The sequence below is a fragment of the Odontesthes bonariensis genome, chromosome 4 (genome assembly GCF_027942865.1).
Source record: "Odontesthes bonariensis isolate fOdoBon6 chromosome 4, fOdoBon6.hap1, whole genome shotgun sequence".
Classification (NCBI taxonomy): domain Eukaryota; kingdom Metazoa; phylum Chordata; class Actinopteri; order Atheriniformes; family Atherinopsidae; genus Odontesthes; species Odontesthes bonariensis.
The window spans coordinates 210,992-236,599 of NC_134509.1; the positions used below are offsets into that span (position 1 = coordinate 210,992).

At 55.5% G+C, this 25,608-nt stretch overlaps 1 protein-coding gene across 2 annotated transcripts in view; it reads left to right on the top strand.

The window, feature by feature from the left end:
* Nucleotides 1–25,608, top strand: part of sos1 (son of sevenless homolog 1 (Drosophila)) — a 100,415-nt gene that overhangs the window by 30,520 nt on the left and 44,287 nt on the right. For both annotated transcript variants that reach the window (XM_075462392.1, XM_075462393.1), the window contains exons 9-13: nucleotides 9,311–9,438; nucleotides 20,183–20,844; nucleotides 22,262–22,343; nucleotides 22,963–23,079; nucleotides 23,253–23,356. In XM_075462392.1, the coding sequence (XP_075318507.1) occupies nucleotides 9,311–9,438; nucleotides 20,183–20,844; nucleotides 22,262–22,343; nucleotides 22,963–23,079; nucleotides 23,253–23,356 (1,093 nt within the window). The remainder of the gene's footprint in view (nucleotides 1–9,310; nucleotides 9,439–20,182; nucleotides 20,845–22,261; nucleotides 22,344–22,962; nucleotides 23,080–23,252; nucleotides 23,357–25,608) is intronic.

Below are 25,608 nucleotides of genomic sequence, written 5' to 3' on the forward strand. Positions count from 1 at the left end.
CATAGGGCTGGGGCATAGGGCGGGGGCATAGGGCGGGAGCATAGGGCTGGGGCATAGGGCTGGGGCATAGGGCGGGAGCACAGGGCTGGGGCACAGGGCTGGGGCACAGGGCTGGGGCATAGGGCGGGGGCATAGGGCTGGGGCATAGGGCTGGGGCATAGGGCGGGGGCATAGGGCTGGGGCATAGGGCTGGGGCATAGGGCGGGAGCACAGGGCGGGAGCACAGGGCGGGAGGACAGGGCGGGAGGACAGGGCGGGAGCACAGGGCGGGAGCACAGGGCGGGAGGATAGGGCGGGAGCACAGGGCGGGAGCACAGTGCGGGAGCACAGGGCGGGAGGACAGGGCAGGAGCACAGGGCTGGGGCACAGGGCGGGAGCACAGGGCGGGAGGACAGGGCGGGAGCACAGGGCGGGAGGACAGGGCGGGAGCACAGGGCGGGAGCACAGGGCGGGAGGACAAGGCGGGAGCACAGGGCGGGAGGACAGGGCGGGAGCACAGGGCGGGAGCACAGGGCTGGGGCACAGGGCTGGGGCATAGGGCGGGAGCACAGGGCTGGGGCACAGGGCTGGGGCACAGGGCGGGAGCACAGGGCGGGAGCACAGGGCGGGAGGACAGGGCGGGAGGATAGGGCGGGAGCACAGGGCGGGAGCACAGGGCGGGAGGACAGGGCGGGAGCACAGGGCGGGAGCACAGGGCGGGAGCACAGGGCTGGAGCACAGGGCGGGAGCACAGGGCGGGAGCACAGGGCGGGAGCACAGGGCGGGAGGACAGGGCGGGAGGACAGGGCGGGAGGACAGGGCGGGAGCACAGGGCGGGAGCACAGGGCGGGAGGACAAGGCGGGAGCACAGGGCGGGAGGACAGGGCGGGAGCACAGGGCGGGAGCACAGGGCTGGGGCACAGGGCTGGGGCACAGGGCGGGAGCACAGGGCTGGGGCACAGGGCTGGGGCACAGGGCGGGAGCACAGGGCGGGAGCACAGGGCGGGAGGACAGGGCGGGAGGACAGGGCGGGAGCACAGGGCGGGAGCACAGGGCGGGAGGACAGGGCGGGAGCACAGGGCGGGAGCACAGGGCGGGAGCACAGGGCGGGAGGATAGGGCGGGAGCATAGGGCGGGAGCACAGGGCGGGAGGACAGGGCGGGAGCACTGGGCGGGAGCACAGGGCGGGAGGATAGGGCGGGAGCACAGGGCGGGAGCACAGGGCGGGAGCACAGGGCGGGAGGACAGGGCGGGAGGATAGGGCGGGAGCACAGGGCGGGAGCACAGGGCGGGAGGATAGGGCGGGAGCACAGGGCGGGAGGACAGGGCGGGAGCACAGGGCGGGAGGACAGGGCGGGAGGACAGGGCGGGAGCACAGGGCGGGAGGATAGGGCGGGAGCATAGGGCGGGAGGACAGGGCGGGAGGACAGGGCGGGAGCACAGGGCGGGAGCACAGGGCGGGAGGACAGGGCGGGAGCACAGGGCGGGAGCACAGGGCGGGAGGACAGGGCGGGAGGACAGGGCGGGAGCACAGGGCGGGAGGACAGGGCGGGAGGACAGGGCGGGAGCACAGGGCGGGAGGACAGGGCGGGAGCACAGGGCGGGAGGATAGGGCGGGAGCACAGGGCGGGAGCACAGGGCGGGAGCACAGGGCTGGAGCACAGGGCTGAAGCACAGGGCTGAAGCACAGGGCGGGAGCATAGGGCGGGAGCATAGGGAGGGAGCATAGGGCTGGAGGATAGGGTGGGAGCATAGGGCTGAGGCATAGGGCTGGGGCATAGGGCTGGAGCATAGGGCGGGAGCATAGGGCTGAAGCATAGGGCGGGAGCATAGGGCGGGAGCATAGGGCTGGGGCATAGGGCTGGGGTATAGGGCGGGGGCATAGGGCTGTGGCATAGGGCGGGGGCATAGGGCGGGAGCATAGGGCTGGGGCATAGGGCTGGGGCATAGGGCGGGGGCATAGGGCGGGGGCATAGGGCGAGAGCATAGGGCGGGAGCATAGGGCGGGAGCACAGGGCGAGAGCACAGGGCGGGAGCACAGGGCGAGAGCACAGGGCGAGAGCACAGGGCGAGAGCACAGGGCGAGAGGATAGGGCGGGAGCACAGGGCGAGAGCACAGGGCGAGAGCACAGGGCGGGAGGACAGGGCGGGAGGATAGGGCGGGAGCACAGGGCGGGAGCACAGGGCGGGAGCATAGGGCTGGGGCACAGGGCGGGAGCACAGGGCGGGAGGACAGGGCGGGAGGACAGGGCGGGAGGATAGGGCGGGAGCACAGGGCGGGAGCACAGGGCGGGAGGACAGGGCGGGAGCACAGGGCGGGAGCACAGGGCTGGGGCACAGGGCGGGAGCACAGGGCGGGAGGACAGGGCGGGAGCACAGGGCGGGAGGACAGGGCGGGAGCACAGGGCGGGAGGACAGGGCGGGAGCACAGGGCGGGAGCACAGGGCGGGAGGACAAGGCGGGAGCACAGGGCGGGAGGACAGGGCGGGAGCACAGGGCGGGAGCACAGGGCTGGGGCACAGGGCTGGGGCATAGGGCGGGAGCACAGGGCTGGGGCATAGGGCTGGGGCACAGGGCGGGAGCACAGGGCGGGAGCACAGGGCGGGAGGACAGGGCGGGAGGATAGGGCGGGAGCACAGGGCGGGAGCACAGGGCGGGAGCACAGGGCGGGAGGACAGGGCGGGAGGACAGGGCGGGAGCACAGGGCGGGAGCACAGGGCTGGAGCACAGGGCGGGAGCACAGGGCGGGAGGATAGGGCGGGAGCATAGGGCGGGAGCACAGGGCGGGAGGACAGGGCGGGAGGACAGGGCGGGAGGACAGGGCGGGAGGATAGGGCGGGAGCACAGGGCGGGAGCACAGGGCGGGAGGATAGGGCGGGAGCACAGGGCGGGAGGACAGGGCGGGAGCACAGGGCGGGAGCACAGGGCGGGAGCACAGGGCGGGAGGATAGGGCGGGAGCACAGGGCGGGAGCACAGGGCGGGAGGACAGGGCGGGAGCACAGGGCGGGAGCACAGGGCGGGAGCACAGGGCGGGAGGACAGGGCGGGAGCACAGGGCGGGAGCACAGGGCGGGAGGATAGGGCGGGAGGACAGGGCGGGAGCACAGGGCGGGAGCACAGGGCGGGAGGATAGGGCGGGAGCACAGGGCGGGAGCACAGGGCGGGAGGATAGGGCGGGAGGACAGGGCGAGAGCACAGGGCGGGAGGACAGGGCGGGAGCACAGGGCGGGAGGACAGGGCGGGAGGACAGGGCGGGAGCACAGGGCGGGAGGACAGGGCGGGAGCACAGGGCTGGGGCACAGGGCGGGAGCACAGGGCGGGAGGACAGGGCGGGAGGATAGGGCGGGAGCACAGGGCGGGAGCACAGGGCGGGAGCACAGGGCTGGAGCACAGGGCGGGAGCACAGGGCGGGAGGACAGGGCGGGAGGACAGGGCGGGAGCACAGGGCGGGAGCACAGGGCGAGAGCACAGGGCGGGAGGACAGGGCGGGAGCATAGGGCTGGGGCATAGGGCTGGGGCATAGGGCGGGAGCATAGGGCTGGGGCATAGGGCTGGGGCATAGGGCGGGGGCATAGGGCTGGGGCATAGGGCTGGGGCATAGGGCGGGGGCATAGGGCGGGAGCATAGGGCTGGGGCATAGGGCTGGGGCATAGGGCGGGAGCACAGGGCTGGGGCACAGGGCTGGGGCACAGGGCTGGGGCATAGGGCGGGGGCATAGGGCTGGGGCATAGGGCTGGGGCATAGGGCGGGGGCATAGGGCTGGGGCATAGGGCTGGTGCATAGGGCGGGAGCACAGGGCGGGAGCACAGGGCGGGAGGACAGGGCGGGAGGACAGGGCGGGAGCACAGGGCGGGAGCACAGGGCGGGAGGATAGGGCGGGAGCACAGGGCGGGAGCACAGTGCGGGAGCACAGGGCGGGAGGACAGGGCAGGAGCACAGGGCTGGGGCACAGGGCGGGAGCACAGGGCGGGAGGACAGGGCGGGAGCACAGGGCGGGAGGACAGGGCGGGAGCACAGGGCGGGAGCACAGGGCGGGAGGACAAGGCGGGAGCACAGGGCGGGAGGACAGGGCGGGAGCACAGGGCGGGAGCACAGGGCTGGGGCACAGGGCTGGGGCATAGGGCGGGAGCACAGGGCTGGGGCACAGGGCTGGGGCACAGGGCGGGAGCACAGGGCGGGAGCACAGGGCGGGAGGACAGGGCGGGAGGATAGGGCGGGAGCACAGGGCGGGAGCACAGGGCGGGAGGACAGGGCGGGAGCACAGGGCGGGAGCACAGGGCGGGAGCACAGGGCTGGAGCACAGGGCGGGAGCACAGGGCGGGAGCACAGGGCGGGAGCACAGGGCGGGAGGACAGGGCGGGAGGACAGGGCGGGAGGACAGGGCGGGAGCACAGGGCGGGAGGACAAGGCGGGAGCACAGGGCGGGAGGACAGGGCGGGAGCACAGGGCGGGAGGACAGGGCTGGGGCACAGGGCTGGGGCACAGGGCGGGAGCACAGGGCTGGGGCACAGGGCTGGGGCACAGGGCGGGAGCACAGGGCGGGAGCACAGGGCGGGAGGACAGGGCGGGAGGACAGGGCGGGAGCACAGGGCGGGAGCACAGGGCGGGAGGACAGGGCGGGAGCACAGGGCGGGAGCACAGGGCGGGAGCACAGGGCGGGAGGATAGGGCGGGAGCATAGGGCGGGAGCACAGGGCGGGAGGACAGGGCGGGAGCACTGGGCGGGAGCACAGGGCGGGAGGATAGGGCGGGAGCACAGGGCGGGAGCACAGGGCGGGAGCACAGGGCGGGAGGACAGGGCGGGAGGATAGGGCGGGAGCACAGGGCGGGAGCACAGGGCGGGAGGATAGGGCGGGAGCACAGGGCGGGAGGACAGGGCGGGAGCACAGGGCGGGAGGACAGGGCGGGAGGACAGGGCGGGAGCACAGGGCGGGAGGATAGGGCGGGAGCATAGGGCGGGAGGACAGGGCGGGAGGACAGGGCGGGAGCACAGGGCGGGAGCACAGGGCGGGAGGACAGGGCGGGAGCACAGGGCGGGAGCACAGGGCGGGAGGACAGGGCGGGAGGACAGGGCGGGAGCACAGGGCGGGAGGACAGGGCGGGAGCACAGGGCGGGAGGACAGGGCGGGAGCACAGGGCGGGAGGATAGGGCGGGAGCACAGGGCGGGAGCACAGGGCGGGAGCACAGGGCTGGAGCACAGGGCTGAAGCACAGGGCTGAAGCACAGGGCGGGAGCATAGGGCGGGAGCATAGGGAGGGAGCATAGGGCTGGAGGATAGGGTGGGAGCATAGGGCTGAGGCATAGGGCTGGGGCATAGGGCTGGAGCATAGGGCGGGAGCATAGGGCTGAAGCATAGGGCGGGAGCATAGGGCGGGAGCATAGGGCTGGGGCATAGGGCTGTGGCATAGGGCGGGGGCATAGGGCGGGAGCATAGGGCTGGGGCATAGGGCTGGGGCATAGGGCGGGGGCATAGGGCGGGGGCATAGGGCGAGAGCATAGGGCGGGAGCATAGGGCGGGAGCATAGGGCGGGGGCATAGGGCTGTGGCATAGGGCGGGGGCATAGGGCGGGAGCATAGGGCTGGGGCATAGGGCTGGGGCATAGGGCGGGGGCATAGGGCGGGGGCATAGGGCGAGAGCATAGGGCGGGAGCATAGGGCGGGAGCACAGGGCGAGAGCACAGGGCGGGAGCACAGGGCGAGAGCACAGGGCGAGAGCACAGGGCGAGAGCACAGGGCGAGAGGATAGGGCGGGAGCACAGGGCGAGAGCACAGGGCGAGAGCACAGGGCGGGAGGACAGGGCGGGAGGATAGGGCGGGAGCACAGGGCGGGAGCACAGGGCGGGAGCATAGGGCTGGGGCACAGGGCGGGAGCACAGGGCGGGAGGACAGGGCGGGAGGACAGGGCGGGAGGATAGGGCGGGAGCACAGGGCGGGAGCACAGGGCTGGAGCACAGGGCGGGAGCACAGGGCGGGAGGACAGGGCGGGAGCACAGGGCTGGAGCACAGGGCGGGAGCACAGGGCGGGAGGACAGGGCGGGAGCACAGGGCGGGAGCACAGGGCGGGAGGACAGGGCGGGAGCATAGGGCGAGAGGACAGGGCGGGAGCACAGGGCGGGAGCACAGGGCTGGAGCACAGGGCGGGAGCACAGGGCGGGAGGACAGGGCGGGAGCACAGGGCGGGAGGATAGGGCGGGAGCATAGGGCGGGAGCACAGGGCGAGAGCACAGGGCGGGAGGACAGGGCGGGAGGACAGGGCGGGAGGACAGGGCGGGAGCACAGGGCGGGAGGACAGGGCGGGAGGATAGGGCGGGAGCACAGGGCGGGAGCACAGGGCGGGAGGACAGGGCGGGAGCACAGGGCTGGGGCACAGGGCGGGAGCACAGGGCGGGAGGACAGGGCGGGAGGACAGGGCGGGAGCACAGGGCGGGAGGACAGGGCGGGAGCACAGGGCGGGAGGACAGGGCGGGAGGACAGGGCGGGAGCATAGGGCGGGAGGACAGGGCGGGAGCATAGGGCGGGAGCACAGGGCGGGAGCACAGGGCGGGAGGACAGGGCGGGAGGACAGGGCGGGAGGATAGGGCGGGAGCACAGGGCGGGAGGATAGGGCGGGAGCACAGGGCGGGAGCACAGGGCGGGAGGACAGGGCGGGAGGACAGGGCGGGAGCACAGGGCGGGAGGACAGGGCGGGAGCACAGGGCGGGAGGATAGGGCGGGAGCACAGGGCGGGAGGATAGGGCGGGAGCACAGGGCGGGAGCACAGGGCGGGAGCACAGGGCGGGAGGATAGGGCGGGAGCATAGGGCGGGAGCACAGGGCGGGAGCACAGGGCGGGAGGATATAATAAGCGGTTTCCACTGTATCAAGTTTTATTAGAGTAAAACACAGAAATATCAAGTCTGACAGTCATACACTTAGCAGGATTCTGAAGATATTTACAGAAGGATTTGTTGATAGATCATTCCTGGCCTGATTTATGTGACATTATAATAAAAAAATATGGCGAAAATCGTTGTTTTTTAGGCTATGGGCAGTATATTTTGATTTCCTAGGAAATGAAAACAGATATCCTGTAATTTTCTTTTCATTTTTTGTGTAAACGAAATGAAAAAAGATTTCTAAAACTTGTAATACATTTTTTTTTCATACTTGTATAAGTAATCAATTGAGGAAGTGTCATGGTGATATCTATTCTAAAATATTACCCTATTCACCTGTAGTGTCTGGCCTTAAAAATATCAGCAAGCTTCCTGTTTGGGTTTCAACTAAGTGGCAAAATCAGTGCCTGAAGGTTTTCTTTATTCATTTATTCATTATCAAAGCTAAGTTTCACATACACAAATGCAATTTTTTTTAAAAAGAAAACCACATTTCTATGTTTTTTTTTTTATTGATTTAAAGCAATACTTGCTCACAATTAAACCTTCAACTAATCATAAAGCAAAAAGAACAATATGGACTTGTTCCCAACTTGGGATTATGGACGAACTGTTGTCCTAAATCTTTGTTTTATTTGTTTATTTATTTTTACACGAGACTCCTTGGCACATAAGTCTTAGTGAGTTTTATGACCGTCATTCTCTTATTATTATTCTTGTCCCCCTTGGCTGGCTCTTTTTTTTTTTTGACGTTATGTACATATTTATGTCATTATTCTGCTTTGCAAATAAAGTTCTTAAAAAAATTAACAAAAAAAACAAACAATGATGTCACATGTTAATGGAGAGGTGCATCATGGGAGCAGAGGTGCATCATGGGAGCAGAGGTGCATCATGGGAGCAGAGGTGCATCATGGAAGCTCCCCCAGCAGCAGCAGCAGCAGCAGAACTATGGGATGTTCCAGGCTGTGGGATCATTGGTCAAACAAAGAAGTGAATCTGTTCCATATGGAAACAAAGAAATAACAACCAATCAGTGAGCTGGTATCTAGTTTAGTCCCGCCCCCTGCAGAATCCAGACCCTCTGATTGGACAATGACGTCTCTACAGCTGGACAAACATCAGATTTTAGTCCCGAATACAGAACCAGCACCGGAGCAGTGTGTGCAGCCGGTTCTGGGTCTGGGTCAGATGGTTCTGGGTCTGGGTCAGCTGGTTCTGGGTCAGATGGTTCTGGGTCTGGGTCAGCTGGTTCTGGGTCAGATGGTTCTGGGTCAGCTGGTTCTGGGTCAGATGGTTCTGGGTCTGGGTCAGATGGTTCTGGGTCAGATGATTCTGGGTCTGGGTCAGATGGTTCTGGGTCAGATGATTCTGGGTCTGGGTCAGCTGGTTCTGGGTCTGGGTCAGATGGTTCTGGGTCAGATGATTCTGGGTCTGGGTCAGCTGGTTCTGGGTCTGGGTCAGCTGGTTCTGGGTCTGGGTCAGCTGGTTCTGGGTCAGATGGTTCTGGGTCAGCTGGTTCTGGGTCAGATGGTTCTGGGTCTGGGTCAGATGGTTCTGGGTCAGCTGGTTCTGGGTCAGATGATTCTGGGTCTGGGTCAGATGGTTCTGGGTCTGGGTCAGATGGTTCTGGGTCTGGGTCAGATGGTTCTGGGTCAGATGGTTCTGGTTCTGGGTCAGCTGGTTCTGGTTCTGGGTCAGATGATTCTGGGTCAGCTGGTTCTGGTTCTGGGTCAGATGGTTCAGCTGGTTCTGGTTCTGGGTCAGATGGTTCTGGTTCTGGGTCAGATGGTTCTGGTTCTGGGTCAGATGGTTCTGGGTCAGCTGGTTCTGGGTCAGATGATTCTGGGTCAGCTGGTTCTGGTTCTGGGTCAGATGGTTCTGGTTCTGGGTCAGCTGGTTCTGGTTCTGGGTCAGATGGTTCTGGTTCTGGGTCAGATGGTTCTGGTTGTGGGTCAGATTTCTCCAGCTGGGGGCTGTAAGCTGCTTTGTCCCGGCTCAGTTTAATCCTGAAATACCTCCAGTCATGTTCTACAGATTATTCTGAGCGAGGCTGGTCGGGGGAGGTCAGGGCTTCACTCTGGTCCTGGTTCTGGTCCCGGTTCAGGTCCCGGTTCAGGTCCCAGTTCAGGTCCTGGTTCTGGTCCCGGTTCAGGTCCCGGTTCAGGTCCCAGTTCAGGTCCTGGTTCTGGTCCCGGTTCAGGTCCCGGTTCAGGTCCCAGTTCAGGTCCTGGTTCTGGTCCCAGTTCAGGTCCCGGTTCAGGTCCCAGTTCAGGTCCTGGTTCTGGTCCCGGTTCAGGTCCCGGTTCAGGTCCTGGTTCTGGTCCTGGTTCTGGTCCTGGTTCTGGTCCTGTCCCAGGTTTTTCACCTGGTTTCTGTCAGTTCTGTTGGTTAGAACGCAGAGTTACCTGCACAGGTGCTGCTGTAAGGTGACCCCGCCCCTTTGTGTTTCCATAGCAACTGGAGGAGAAGAGTGAGGACGAGGAGGACAAAGAGTGTCTGAAACAGGCCATTACTGCCCTGCTGAACCTGCAGAGCAGCATGGAGCGGATCTGCTCCAGGAGCCTGGCCAAGAGGAGGCTCAGGTACGTCTCACCTGTACACACACACCTGTACACACACACCTGTACACACCCCTGTACACACCCCTGTACACACACCTGTACACACACCTGTACACACCCCTGTACACACCCCTGTACACACACCTGTACACACACACCTACACACCCCTGTACACACACCTGTACACACACCTGTACACACACACCTGTACACACACCTGTACACACACACCTACACACACCTGTACACACACCTGTACACACACCTACACACACCTGTACACACACCTGTACACACACACCTGTACACACACCTGTACACACCCCTGTACACACCCCTACACACCCCTGTACACACCCCTGTACACACCCCTGTACACACCCCTGTACACACCTGTACACACCCCTGTACACACCCCTACACACACCTGTACACACCCCTGTACACACCCCTGTACACACACACACCTGTACACACACCTGTACACACACACCTGTACACACACCTGTACACACACACCTGTACACATCTGTAGATACACCTGTACACACACCTGTACACACACACCTGTACACACACACCTGCACACACCCCTGTACACACCCCTGTACACACCCCTACACACCCCTGTACACACCCCTGTACACACCCCTGTACACACCCCTGTACACACCCCTGTACACACCCCTGTACACACCCCTACACACACCTGTACACACCCCTGTACACACCCCTGTACACACACACACCTGTACACACACCTGTACACACACACCTGTACACACACCTGTACACACACACCTGTACACATCTGTAGATACACCTGTACACACACCTGTACACACACACCTGTACACACACACCTGCACACACCCCTGTACACACCCCTGTACACACACACCTGTACACACACCTGTACACACACCTCTAGATACACCTGTACACACACCTGTACACACACCTGTACACATCTGTAGATTCACCTGTACACACACCTGTACACACCTGTAGATTCACCTGTACACACACCTGTACACACCTGTGCATACCTGTAGATACACCTGTAGATACACCTTTACACACACCTGTACACACCTGTAGATACCTGTACACACTCACCTGTACACACATCTGTAGATACCTGTACACACACCTGCAGACACATCTGTAGATACCTGTACACACATCTGTAGATACCTGTACACACACCTGTACACACACCTGTACGTCTCACCTGTACACACATCTGTAGATACCTGTACACACACCTGTACACACACACCTGTACACACATGTACACACACCTGTACACACATCTGTAGATACCTGTACACACCTGTACGTCTCACCTGTACACACACCTGTACACACCTGTACGTCTCACCTGTACACACACCTGTACACACACCTGTAGATACACCTGTACACACACCTGTACACACACCTGTACACATCTGTAGATACACCTGTACACACACCTGTACACACACCTGTACATCTCACCTGTACACACCTGTAGATTCACCTGTACACACACCTGTACACACCTGTGCACACCTGTAGATACACCTTTACACACACCTGTACACACCTGTAGATACCTGTACACACTCACCTGTACACACATCTGTAGATACCTGTACACACACCTGCAGACACATCTGTAGATACCTGTACACACATCTGTAGATACCTGTACACACACCTGTACACACACCTGTACGTCTCACCTGTACACACATCTGTAGATACCTGTACACACACCTGTACACACATGTACACACACCTGTACACACATCTGTAGATACCTGTACACACCTGTACGTCTCACCTGTACACACACCTGTACACACCTGTACGTCTCACCTGTACACACACCTGTACACACCTGTACGTCTCACCTTTACACACACCTGTACACACCTGTAGATACCTGTACACACACACACACCTGTACACACATCTGTAGATACCTGTACACACACCTGCAGACACATCTGTAGATACCTGTACACACACCCGTACGTCTCACCTGTACACACACCTGTACACACATCTGTAGATACCTGTACACACACCTGTACTTCTCACCTGTACACACATCTGTAGACACCTGTACACACACCTGTACACACACCTGTACTTCTCACCTGTACACACATCTGTAGACACCTGTACACACACCTGTACACACATCTGTAGATACCTGTACACACCTGTACGTCTCACCTGTACACACACCTGTACACACACCTGTACACACCTGTACGTCTCACCTGTACACACACCTGTATGTCTCACCTGTACACACACCTGTACGTCTCACCTGTACACACACCTGTACGTCTCACCTGTACACACACCTGTACGTCTCACCTGTACGTCTCACCTGTACACACACCTCTACACACCTGTACGTCTCACCTGTACACACACCTGTACACACCTGTAGATACACCTGTAGATACACCTTTACACACACCTGTACACACCTGTAGATACCTGTACACACACACACCTGTACACACATCTGTAGATACCTGTACACACACCTGCAGACACATCTGTAGATACCTGTACACACACCTGTACGTCTCACCTGTACACACATCTGTAGATACCTGTACACACATCTGTAGACACCTGTACACACACCTGTACACACACCTGTACTTCTCACCTGTACACACATCTGTAGACACCTGTACACACACCTGTACACACATCTGTAGATACCTGTACACACCTGTACGTCTCACCTGTACACACACCTGTACACACATCTGTACGTCTCACCTGTACACACACCTGTACGTCTCACCTGTACACACACCTGTACACACACCTGTACGTCTCACCTGTACGTCTCACCTGTACACACACCTCTACACACCTGTACACACACCTGTACACACATCTGTAGATACCTGTACACACACCTGTACACACACCTGTACTTCTCACCTGTACACACATCTGTAGATACCTGTACACACATCTGTAGACACCTGTACACACACCTGTACTTCTCACCTGTACACACATCTGTAGACACCTGTACACACACCTGTACACACATCTGTAGATACCTGTACACACCTGTACGTCTCACCTGTACACACACCTGTACGTCTCACCTGTACACACACCTGTACGTCTCACCTGTACGTCTCACCTCTACACACCTGTACACACACCTGTACACACACCTGTACACACACCTGTACACACATCTGTAGATACCTGTACACACACCTGTACACACATCTGTAGATACCTGTACACACAACTGTACACACATCTGTAGATACCTGTACACACAACTGTACACACCTGTACACACCTGTAGATACACCTGTACACACACCTGTACATCTCACCTGTACACATCTGTAGATACTTCCCCAAGGTTCGGTCCTGGGTCCTCTTCTTTTCTCCCTCTACACATCATCTCTTGGTTCTGTCATCCACTCCCATAACTTTTCCTACCACTGCTATGCAGACGACACCCAGCTGATTCTGTCTTTTCCCCCTTCCGACACCCAAGTGGAAGCACGCATTGCTGCGTGCCTGGCAGACATCTCGGGGTGGATGTCGATGCACCACCTTAAGCTCAACCTGGACCAGACTGAGCTGGTGTTTTTCCCGGGGAACGGCTGCCCATTCCAAGATCTGGCCATCACCATGGATGACTCTGTGGTGACATCAACCCGGACCGCGAGGAATCTGGGTGTGACCCTGGACGACCAACTGTCGTTCTGGGCAAAGATCGCATGAGTGACCCGTTCCTGCCGATTCCTCCTCTACAACATCCGGAGGATTCGCCCCTTCCTCACCGACAAGGCAGCACAGGTGCTCATCCAGGCTCTGGTCATCTCCCTGGACTACTGCAACTCCCTCCTTGCTGGCGCCCCGGCTTCTGCCATCAGACCTCTGGAGCTGGTTCAGAAAGCTGCTGCTCGTCTGGTGTTCAACCTCCCCAAGTTCTCCCACACCACTCCCCTTCTCCGCTCTCTACACTGGCTCCCTGTAGCTGCAGCATCCAGTTTCAGACTCTGGTGCTGGCCTACAGGGCAGTGGAAGGAGCAGCTCCTTCATACCTCCAGGCTGAGGTCCAGTTTCAGACTCTGGTGCTGGCCTACAGGGCAGTGGAAGGAGCAGGTCCTTCATACCTCCAGGCTGTGGTCCAGTTTCAGAGTCTGGTGCTGGCCTACAGGGCAGTGGAAGGAGCAGCTCCTTCATACCTCCAGGCTGAGGTCCAGTTTCAGACTCTGGTGCTGGCCTACAGGGCAGTGGAAGGAGCAGCTCCTTCATACCTCCAGGCTGAGGTCCAGTTTCAGACTCTGGTGCTGGCCTACAGGGCAGTGGAAGGAGCAGCTCCTTCATACCTCCAGGCTGAGGTCCAGTTTCAGACTCTGGTGCTGGCCTACAGGGCAGTGGAAGGAGCAGCTCCTTCATACCTCCAGGCTGTGGTCCAGTTTCAGACTCTGGTGCTGGCCTACAGGGCAGTGGAAGGATCAGCTCCCTCATACCTCCAGGCTGTGGTCCAGCCCTACACCCCCGCCCGACCACTTCGCTCTGCGGCCACCAGGCGCCCTGCTGCCCCGTCACTCAGCGGTCCCTGCGCACCATCCACACGATCACGGCTTTTCTCTGTTCTGGCGCCCCGATGGTGGAACGATCTCCGACTGATGTCAGGACAGCTGAGTCGCTGCCCATCTTTCGCCGCAGGCTGAAAACCACCTCTTCAGGAAAAACTTCCCTGATCCGCCCTCTTAGGACAGCACCTGCGCCGTCCTAGTTCCTTACGCACTTATTGTTTCCTCCACCTCTGGCACCCTCTATATTTTCATTACCCCCTACCCGAACCAGGGTTTGCATCCCCACCCCGCTGTGACGGGTGTGCAGTTGGTGAGAGGCTGGTTGGTTATCGCACTTACTCTGCACTAGTTTTGCTCTTAGCTGTTTGGTATTGGAAGGAAATGCACTTATGATTTCTTGTGACCTGAAGTTCTTTTGCCTACCGATGTTGAACGCACTTATTGTAAGTCGCTTTGGTTAAAAGCGTCTGCAAAATGACCGTAATGTAATGTACACCTGTACACACCTGTACACACCTGTAGATACACCTGTACACACAACTCTACACACACCTGTACACACATCTGTAGATACTTGTACATACACCTGTACACACACCTGTACGTCTCACCTGTACACACACCTGTGTACACACACCTACACACCTGTACGTCTCATCTGTACACACCTGTACATCTCACCTGTACACACACCTGTGTACACACACCTACACACCTGTACGTCTCACCTGTAGATACACCTGTGTACACACCTACACACACCTGTATGTCTCATCTGTACACACCTGTACATCTCACCTGTACACACCTACACACACCTGTGCACACACCTGTGCACACACCTGTACACACATCTGTAGATACCTGTACACACACCTGTACACACATCTGTAGATACCTGTACACACACCTGTACGTCTCACACACGTACACACACACGTACACACACCTGTACGTCTCACCTGTACGTCTCACCTGTGTACACACCTGTACTTCTCACCTGTACACACACACCTGTACGTCTCACCTGTAGATACACCTGTGTACACACCTGTACACACACACCTACACACACCTGTACGTCTCACTTGTACACACACACACACCTACACACACCTGTACGTCTCACTTGTACACACACACACCTACACACACCTGTACACACACACCTACACACACCTGTACACACCTGTACGTCTCACTTGTACACACACACCTGTACATCTCACCTGTGTACACACCTGTACTTCTCACCTGTACACACACCTGTACGTCTCACCTGTACACACACACCTGTACGTCTCACCTACACACACACCTGTACGTCTCACCTGTACACACACCTGTACGTCTCACCTGTACACACACCTGTACGTCTCACCTGTGCACACACCTGTACGTCTCACCTGTGTACACACCTGTACGTCTCGGGGACCATCAGAGCTCCAGGGTCCCTTCCAGTCAGAACCGGTTTGGGGACCATCAGAACCCAAATAAACCTGTTTCTGGTCCAGTGGACCCACACTTTCGGGTCAGCTGACCTACAGACGTGTCCAAAAGGTTCTGAAAGACCCAAGAAGAGCTTTTATCTCTTAGCAGAGGAACATGGTTCTGTAGCAGAGTAACATGGTTCTGTAGCAGAGGAACATGGTTCTGACAGAGGAACATGGTTCTGAAGCAGAGGAACATGGTTCTGTAGCAGAGGAACATGGTTCTGTAGCAGAGTAACATGGTTCTGTAGCAGAGGAACATGGTTCTGTAGCAGAGGAACATGGTTCTGTAGCAGAGGAACATGGTTCTGACAGAGGAACATGGTTCTGTAGCAGAGGAACATGGTTCTGTAGCAGAGGAACATGGTTCTGACAGAGGAACATGGTTCTGTAGCAGAGGAACATGGTTCTGTAGCAGAGGAACATGGTTCTGTAGCAGAGTAACATGGTTCTGTAGCAGAGGAACATGGTTCTGACAGAGGAACATGGTTCTGAAGCAGAGGAACATGGTTCTGAAGCATGGTTCTGACAGAGGAACATGGTTCTGAAGCAGAGGAACATGGTTCTGAAGCAGAGCGGGCCCGTTTTAACCAAGACTGTGGTGAGGTGGGCCCGGGTGGAACAGAACCGGCCCGGGTGGAACCGGGTGGAACGGCCTGCAGCTGGTCAGCCCAACAACAACTCTCCTCTGTGGGACTCCTCCCATCCTCTGCGTTTCCCCTCGGACCGAAATAAACCCGGATGGGGGGGGGGGGGGCTCTGCAGGTGGGGGCAGGGTGTTAACAGGAAGTTACATCATCCAGGGGGCGGAGCCGCCTGCAGCTTATTGTTCTCAGTCAGAAGAAAGAGTTCAGAAAGAAAAGCTGCTGCAGAGGAAAGTTTCAGCTTTCAGTCTCCGAACGAGTCACAAGAAGAAGAAAGGGAAGAAGAAGAGGAGGTAAAGGAGGAAGGAGAAGAAGACTGGTGGCAGGTGGACATGAGGACGTAGGTGACTTGATTTTCTTTGTGTTTGTGTGGTTGGAGGAAAGGTTCTGGCTCAGATAAAGCTCTTTGGTCACTGACACTGAAGCTTTGTTGTTGTTGGAGCTCTCCTCCTTCAAGCTGTGGCGATTATATCGCTCATGGAAGCTCCTCCCACACCTGATCCGACCTTTGACACGCTGAGGATCGAGTTAGTTGTTGGAAAAGCCTTCTCTGCTCTCTATGAAAGGTTCCTGAGCGAGAGTCTGACATCCCGCTGAGTTCAGGAGGTTTACAGCCACCATTTTGTGATGTGAACACATGTTTTCACCCTTAAACGTGATCCTGCATCACACACCTGGACAAAAGGTGTTTCCTACAGAGATCCCACATCAGAGTTTCTGATCACTGTGAAGAGAAAGCTGACACAGCTGGATCAAACCAACAGAAAACATCTGGATTTTATAAGAACACTGGACCTGTAGCATCAGCAGGACAGGTGTGAACACTCACCTGGTGGGATGGTGAATCCTAGATCCTAACCCAACCAGCACAGGGTCAAAGGTCATCATAGCATCTGATTCACTGATAAAGATCTGAGTGGTCGAGAGCTTTGGTCACAGGATCCATACATCAAAGTACAGAAGGAACTAGGGCTGAGCAATGTTATCCATACTGTGATTTATATCGATACTTAGTTTCCCGATAAAGTATACTTTTTTTTTTAAAGCAAACTTTATTGAAAAGTCAGACGTTAGATTTAGTGAAAACACAGAACATTAAGGTAATACGATACAATGCCAGGGGGTCACATGATACAAAAATGTGATAAATGAGTTGATAAAAATGTTGTATAAAGTGCACAGCTCTCACGTTTGTGACATGTTCGTTTGTTTCTGTTTGTCTGGCGGTGTTGTCCTTCCGGTTCAAAGGTCGTATCGAATCGTACCCAATCGAATTGTATCAAATCATATCCTATCAAACCCTATCGAATCGTACCCTATCGAATCGTACCCAATCGAATCGTATCGTACTCTATCGTATCATACCCAATCGAATCTTACCGTATCGTACCCTATCGCACGGTATCGTACCGTATCGTATCGTATCGTATCGTACCCAATCGTATCGAATCGTATTGTACCCAATCGTATTGTACCCTATCGTATCGAATCTTACCGTATCGTACCCTATCTTACGGTATCGTACCCTATCGAATCGCATCGTACCCAATTGTACCCAATCGTATCGTACCCAATCGTATTGTACCCAATCGTATCGTACCCAATCGTATTGTACCCTATCGAATCGAATCTTACCGTATCGTACCCTATCTTACGGTATCGTACCCTATCGAATCGCATCGTATCGTACCCTATCGTATCGTACCCAATCGAATCGTACCCAATTGAATCGTACCCTATCGTATTGTACCCAATGATTAGTGTATCGCTACAGCCCTAGAAGGAAGTCAGACGGGAACCATCAGATGGATTTTACTGAGATATGACGAACCAGAAACGATGCGATTGTCTGCTCTGGTTAAATATCTCTGAAGGAAGGATAACCAACCACACAGTTAAAGGCAGGAGATGGTGCTATGTGTCAAACTTAAATAACTATATCCAACTGCATCAAATCGCTCAATATAAAAGTCTGTTGTACCTCATGTGTCTGTTCTTTAGATAAGAGAGATATCTCGATCTGACCAATTAGAAGCAAGTGCAAGTAATTGACTGGGTGAATGGAAACAGTAGCATTGTTCAATTTCATTCACCCTCACACACTGACATCTTCCAATTAAAACTCCAGCCAACATATGAGGCCAAGATCGACATTAAATTCAATTCTCAGCCAAAAAACGGGGCTGTAAACGCTTTGTTAACCCCTTCAAGATGAGCCAAGAATAAGTGTTTTTGGCCTCTCATTTACCCCTGTTCTGTTATCCAACATTAAGCGGCTCCATCAGCTGTTTCAGGAGGGTTGGGGGGGTCATGATGATGATGTCACAGACCTAATGATGATGTCACTGCATCTTTATGTCACAGAGTGGTTGGTTTTTCGAAGCTGAAGTCTGCGGCCCGCCCGCTGTGACCTCACTTCCTGTTTGCCGTGCAGTCTGTCACACCAGCTGGTTTGTAAAGAACCCGACCCGGTCGTCCAATCAGAACTCACCCATATGCCACATGATGAATCTGTAGAAAAACCCAATGATGAGATGAAAGGACAGCAAGCTTTGATGTTTATTTGGCGTTTCTTTGATGTTTTACTGTCTCTAACAGCTGCTCTGTCAGACTGATTCATTAGTTCCCAATCACACACTTCCACTCACAGCCACCTGACACCAGCGGATCAATATCAGCTGTTTCACATAGCATAACATAACATAACAATGCACTCGTCTCCATCTCCCTGTTAGCATTAGCATTAGCGGCTAACAGCCTGAATCCCGCCTTCACTACCTGGTCCTCCTGCCTCTGCCGCTGGGGCAACATTGGACCCCTTTTTTTTGGTGATAAATAAATCTAAAGTTTTCTGCTTCCTTTTAATATTTTACATTAATTAGCAAACAACAAATCCCGCTAATAACATCAGCTTTGACCTCCAGGCTCCGTCATCTCGTGGGAGGGGGGGGGGGGGGGGGGGGGGGGGGGGAGATACCATATTTCAAAAGGGAAGATGATACTTAGATCAATTGATTGTGTTGTTCAGAATTTCATTTGTAGTTTATTTATATGTATTAAATAATAGAATAATCAATACAAATTGACACAGAGTAATTCCATAAATTCATTAAAAAAAGAAAAATGAACATTTCTATTTTCCCCTGGAGCCAAGTTGTGGCAGCCATATGGTTGCCATACCCATGGGAAACAGGTGAAATTATGGGCTGTGTTGGAAACCGCATACTTCTCCTACTACTCCTACTAACTTTAACTTTTTTAAGTTCCCGGATGCATACTAGATTCTCCTAAATGTTGGGTATGCATCATGAGGTTACTACTCATACTCAAACTACCCAAGATGCAACGTAACGTGACGTCGCCGATCGTCATTTCCTGTCAAAACGGCAGTTTCAAGCTAGTTACAACGAGGGTAGGTTCACTTCCTGTTTTCAAAACAAAAGCACCAATTGTATGGTAATGGCTTTCCCTATGATAAAAGGCAACAGGTATTTTATTTTGTGAAAATAACCGGAAGTGTGTTGCTCACTGCGGCTAGCTTTAGTAGCGCCGAATTCGTGGGAACAAAATTGTAAACAGCCGGTATTTTGTCAGGTTTTCAACACGTTGGGGATCTAAACGACTACTTTCTCACCTGAAAATGTTTCAAATGTTGCTAAAGTTTACAGAGTTTAGAGCTTAAGAGAAATCAGCTTCAGGCCGGCTGATTTCGGCTCGGGCAGGAGCGAGATGCATTGTGGGTAAACGCTCTGCATACTGTCTGATCGATGAGTATGCAGTATGGAAGTATGTAGTAGGCGGTTTCGAACACAGTCATGGCCTTTTTGGCTTTCCATACATAACTTCACAATAAGAGCGTGTAAAGTGTAGCTGCTGTATTAATGTAAAAGTTTTAAAGTCCACGGGTGCTCTGTGGTGGAGGCTGGTTCTAATGGACCCGCTCCACCTCGTAGCACTAACACTGAAATCAGACCGGAACTCGTCTCCGGTCGGACCCTCCGGACTAACTCTGTTCTTCTTCTTCTTCAGCGAGTCGGCGTGCCGCTTCTACAGCCACCAGATGAAGGGCAAACACCTCGCCATCAAGAAGATGAACGAGATCCAGAAGAACATCGACGGCTGGGAGGGGAAGGACATCGGCCAGTGCTGCAACGAGTTCATCATGGAGGGCACGCTGACCCGCGTGGGCGCCAAACACGAACGCCACATCTTCCTGTTCGACGGCCTCATGATCTGCTGCAAGTCCAACCACGGCCCGCCCCGGCTGCCCGGCGCCAGCTCCCCGGCGGAGTACCGGCTCAAGGAAAAGTTCTTCATGCGCAAAGTCCAGATCAACGACAAGGACGACAAGGAGGGTGAGTACCGCCACGCCTTCGAGATCATCCTGAAGGACGGGAACAGCGTGGTGTTCGCCGCCAAGTCGGCGGAGGAGAAGAACGGCTGGATGGCGGCGCTGATCTCGCTGCAGTACCGCAGCACGCTGGAGCGCATGCTGGACACGGCCATGATGCAGGAGGAGAAGGAGGAGCAGATGAGGCTGCCGGGGCCCGAGGTCTACCGCTTCGCCGAGCCCGACTCCGAGGAGAACGTGGTGTTCGAGGAGAACGTCCAGTCCAAGTCCGGGATCCCCATCATCAAGGCGGGGACGGTCCTGAAACTGATCGAGAGACTCACCTTCCACATGTACGCAGGTGAGACCTGAAGTCATACAGGTGTTTAAGTACTGGACCAGGTGAGATCTGAAGTCATACAGGTGTTTAAGTTCTGGACCAGGTGAGATCTGAAGTCATACAGGTGTTTAAGTACTGGACCAGGTGAGACCTGAAGTCATACAGGTGTTTAAGTACTGGACCAGGTGAGATCTGAAGTCATACAGGTGTTTAAGTACTGGACCAGGTGAGACCTGAAGTCATACAGGTGTTTAAGTACTGGACCAGGTGAGACCTGAAGTCATACAGGTGTTTAAGTACTGGACCAGGTGAGATCTGAAGTCATACAGGTGTTTAAGTTCTGGACCAGGTGAGACCTGAAGTCATACAGGTGTTTAAGTTCTGGACCAGGTGAGACCTGAAGTCATACAGGTGTTTAAGTTCTGGACCAGGTGAGATCTGAAGTCATACAGGTGTTTAAGTACTGGACCAGGTGAGACCTGAAGTCATACAGGTGTTTAAGTACTGGACCAGGTGAGACCTGAAGTCATACAGGTGTTTAAGTTCTGGACCAGGTGAGACCTGAAGTCATACAGGTGTTTAAGTTCTGGACCAGGTGAGATCTGAAGTCATACAGGTGTTTAAGTACTGGACCAGGTGAGACCTGAAGTCATACAGGTGTTTAAGTTCTGGACCAGGTGAGACCTGAAGTCATACAGGTGTTTAAGTACTGGACCAGGTGAGACCTGAAGTCATACAGGTGTTTAAGTACTGGACCAGGTGAGACCTGAAGTCATACAGGTGTTTAAGTACTGGACCAGGTGAGACCTGAAGTCATACAGGTGTTTAAGTTCTGGACCAGGTGAGACCTGAAGTCATACAGGTGTTTAAGTTCTGGACCAGGTGAGACCTGAAGTCATACAGGTGTTTAAGTTCTGGACCAGGTGAGACCTGAAGTCATACAGGTGTTTAAGTACTGGACCAGGTGAGACCTGAAGTCATACAGGTGTTTAAGTTCTGGACCAGGTGAGACCTGAAGTCATACAGGTGTTTAAGTACTGGACCAGGTGAGACCTGAAGTCATACCCATAAACTGGGTCAGAACTCTAAACCATTAATAAACATGGCTGCAAATATTGGTTAATGAATGACCTTAAAACAGTGTCTGTAAACGGTTTATTTAGCAGCACTCACTGCTGATATTAAGAAGATAAATAGATTAAAGAAGAGCAGGAAAATGTGAAGTTCAGGTTTTATTGAATAAACGCTAGAATAAGTTCCTAATTGGTTTGGATTTTGAACACTTGAGCTGGTCTGGTTGCCCTCCAGGTTAGAGGTTCTCTGAGCAGAGCCCCATTTTTTATAATCTCCAGTGTTTCCCTCTGGTCCTGGTCCTGTTTTGTTTGATGGTTATTCCGTCTCTGGCCTCTGATTAGCTTCTGCTTCTTTTCTCCCTCAGACCCGAACTTCGTGCGGACCTTTCTCACCACCTACAGATCGTTCTGTAAACCTCAGGAGCTGCTGGATCTGCTCATAGAGAGGTGAGCTCACCTGCTGGGTCACAGGGACATGTTTCCATGGTAACAGCTGCAGAGATTCACTGAAACATGTTCCAACATGAACATAAACCCAGAATCTGAGGCAGAACCAGAGTTAGTTCAGTTCTGAGCAGCTTTAAAGTGAATATCTGCAGATGTTTCCATGGTAACAGCTGCAGAGATTCACTGAAACATGTTCCAACATGAACATAAACCCAGAATCTGAGGCAGAACCAGAGTTAGTTCAGTTCTGAGCAGCTTTAAAGTGAATATCTGCAGATGTTTCCATGGTAACAGCTGCAGAGATTCACTGAAACATGTTCCAACATGAACATAAACCCAGAATCTGAGGCAGAACCAGAGTTAGTTCAGTTCTGAGCAGCTTTAAAGTGAATATCTGCAGATGTTTCCATGGTAACAGCTGCAGAGATTCACTGAAACATGTTCCAACATGAACATAAACCCAGAATCTGAGGCAGAACCAGAGTTAGTTCAGTTCTGAGCAGCTTTAAAGTGAATATCTGCAGATGTTTCCATGGTAACAGCTGCAGAGATTCACTGAAACATGTTCCAACATGAACATAAACCCAGAATCTGAGGCAGAAGATGTGTTTGTTTTCAGGTTCGAGATCCCAGAACCGAGGCCAACTGATGTGGATCAGGTGGAGGGGGGGGAGCAGCTCCTCAGCGCTGAACTCAAACGCTTCCGTAAAGAGTTTGTTCAGCCGGTTCAGCTCAGGTACAGAACGCCTGAACACTCAACAGCTCCCAGGAAGAGTTCCACACATGCCGTCTGCTCTGGGTTCAGACAGTTTCCCAACAGTCACATCCTCATTATCTGAAACACCTGAGCAGCCAGGTTCTACCTGAGTTTCTACACACCTGTGTGATTTAATTCTGTTCCTCCTGCAGAGTTCTGAATGTTTGTCGTCACTGGGTGGAGCATCACTTTTACGACTTTGAAAGGGACGCTCACCTGCTGAACCGACTGGAGGAGTTCATAGCTTCAGTCAGAGGTGAGCACCTGTCCAAACATCTGCACACCTTCCCAAACACCTGTCCAAACACCTGTCCAAACATCTGCACCTGCCCACCTGTCCAAACATCTGCACACCTGTCCAAACATCTGCACCTGCCCACCTGTCCAAACATCTGCACACCTTCCCAAACACCTGTCCAAACACCTGTCCAAACACCTGTCCAAACATCTGCACCTGCCCACCTGTCCAAACATCTGCACACCTGTCCAAACATCTGCACCTGCCCACCTGTCCAAACATCTGCACACCTTCCCAAACACCTGTCCAAACACCTGTCCAAACATCTGCACCTGCCCACCTGTCCAAACATCTGCACACCTGTCCAAACATCTGCACCTGCCCACCTGTCCAAACATCTGCACACCTTCCCAAACACCTGTCCAAACACCTGTCCAAACATCTGCACCTGCCCACCTGTCCAAACATCTGCACACCTTCCCAAACACCTTCCCAAACACCTGTCCAAACACCTGCACCTGCCCACCTGTCCAAACACCTGCACACCTTCCCAAACACCTGTCCAAACACCTGTCCAAACATCTACACCTGCCCACCTGTCCAAACACCTGCACACCTTCCCAAACACCTGTCCAAACACCTGTCCAAACATCTGCACACCTTCCCAAACACCTGTCCAAACACCTGCACCTGCCCACCTGTCCAAACATCTGCACACCTTCCCAAACACCTGTCCAAACACCTGTCCAAACATCTGCACCTGCCCACCTGTCCAAACATCTGCACACCTTCCCAAACACCTGTCCAAACATCTGTCCAAACATCTGCACCTGCCCACCTGTCCAAACATCTGCACACCTTCCCAAACACCTGTCCAAACACCTGTCCAAACATCTGCACCTGCCCACCTGTCCAAACACCTGCACACCTTCCCAAACACCTGTCCAAACACCTGTCCAAACATCTGCACACCTTCCCAAACACCTGTCCAAACACCTGTCCAAACACCTGCACACCTTCCCAAACACCTGTCCAAACACCTGCACCTGCCCACCTGTCCAAACACCTGCACCTGCCCACCTGTCCAAACATCTGCACACCTTCCCAAACACCTGTCCAAACACCTGTCCAAACATCTGCACCTGCCCACCTGTCCAAACATCTGCACCTGCCCACCTGTCCAAACACCTGCACACCTTCCCAAACACCTGTCCAAACACCTGTCCAAACATCTGCACACCTTCCCAAACACCTGTCCAAACACCTGTCCAAACACCTGCACACCTTCCCAAACACCTGTCCAAACACCTGCACCTGCCCACACACCTGCACCTGCCCACCTGTCCAAACATCTGCACACCTTCCCAAACACCTGTCCAAACACCTGTCCAAACATCTGCACCTGCCCACCTGTCCAAACACCTGCACACCTTCCCAAACACCTGTCCAAACACCTGCACCTGCCCACCTGTCCAAACATCTGCACACCTTCCCAAACACCTGTCCAAACACCTGCACCTAACCACCTGTCCAAACATCTGCACACCTTCCCAAACACCTGTCCAAACACCTGTCCAAACACCTGCACACCTTCCCAAAAACCTGTCCAAACACCTGCACCTGCCCACCTGTCCAAACATCTGCACACCTTCCCAAACACCTGTCCAAACACCTGTCCAAACATCTGCACCTGCCCACCTGTCCAAACATCTGCACACCTTCCCAAACACCTGTCCAAACACCTGTCCAAACATCTGCACCTGCCCACCTGTCCAAACACCTGCACACCTTCCCAAACACCTGTCCAAACACCTGTCCAAACATCTGCACACCTTCCCAAACACCTGTCCAAACACCTGTCCAAACATCTGCACACCTTCCCAAACACCTGTCCAAACACCTGCACCTGCCCACCTGTCCAAACACCTGCACACCTTCCCAAACACCTGTCCAAACATCTGCACCTGCCCACCTGTCCAAACATCTGCACACCTTCACAAACACCTGTCCAAACACCTGTCCAAACATCTGCACCTGCCCACCTGTCCAAACACCTGTCCAAACATCTGCACCTGCCCACCTGTCCAAACACCTGCACACCTTCCTAAACACCTGTCCAAACACCTGTCCAAACATCTGCACCTGCCCAGCTGTCCAAACATCTGCACACCTTCCCAAACACCTGTCCAAACACCTGCACCTGCCCACCTGTCCAAACACCTGCACCTGCCCACCTGTCCAAACACATGCACACCTTCCCAAACACCTGT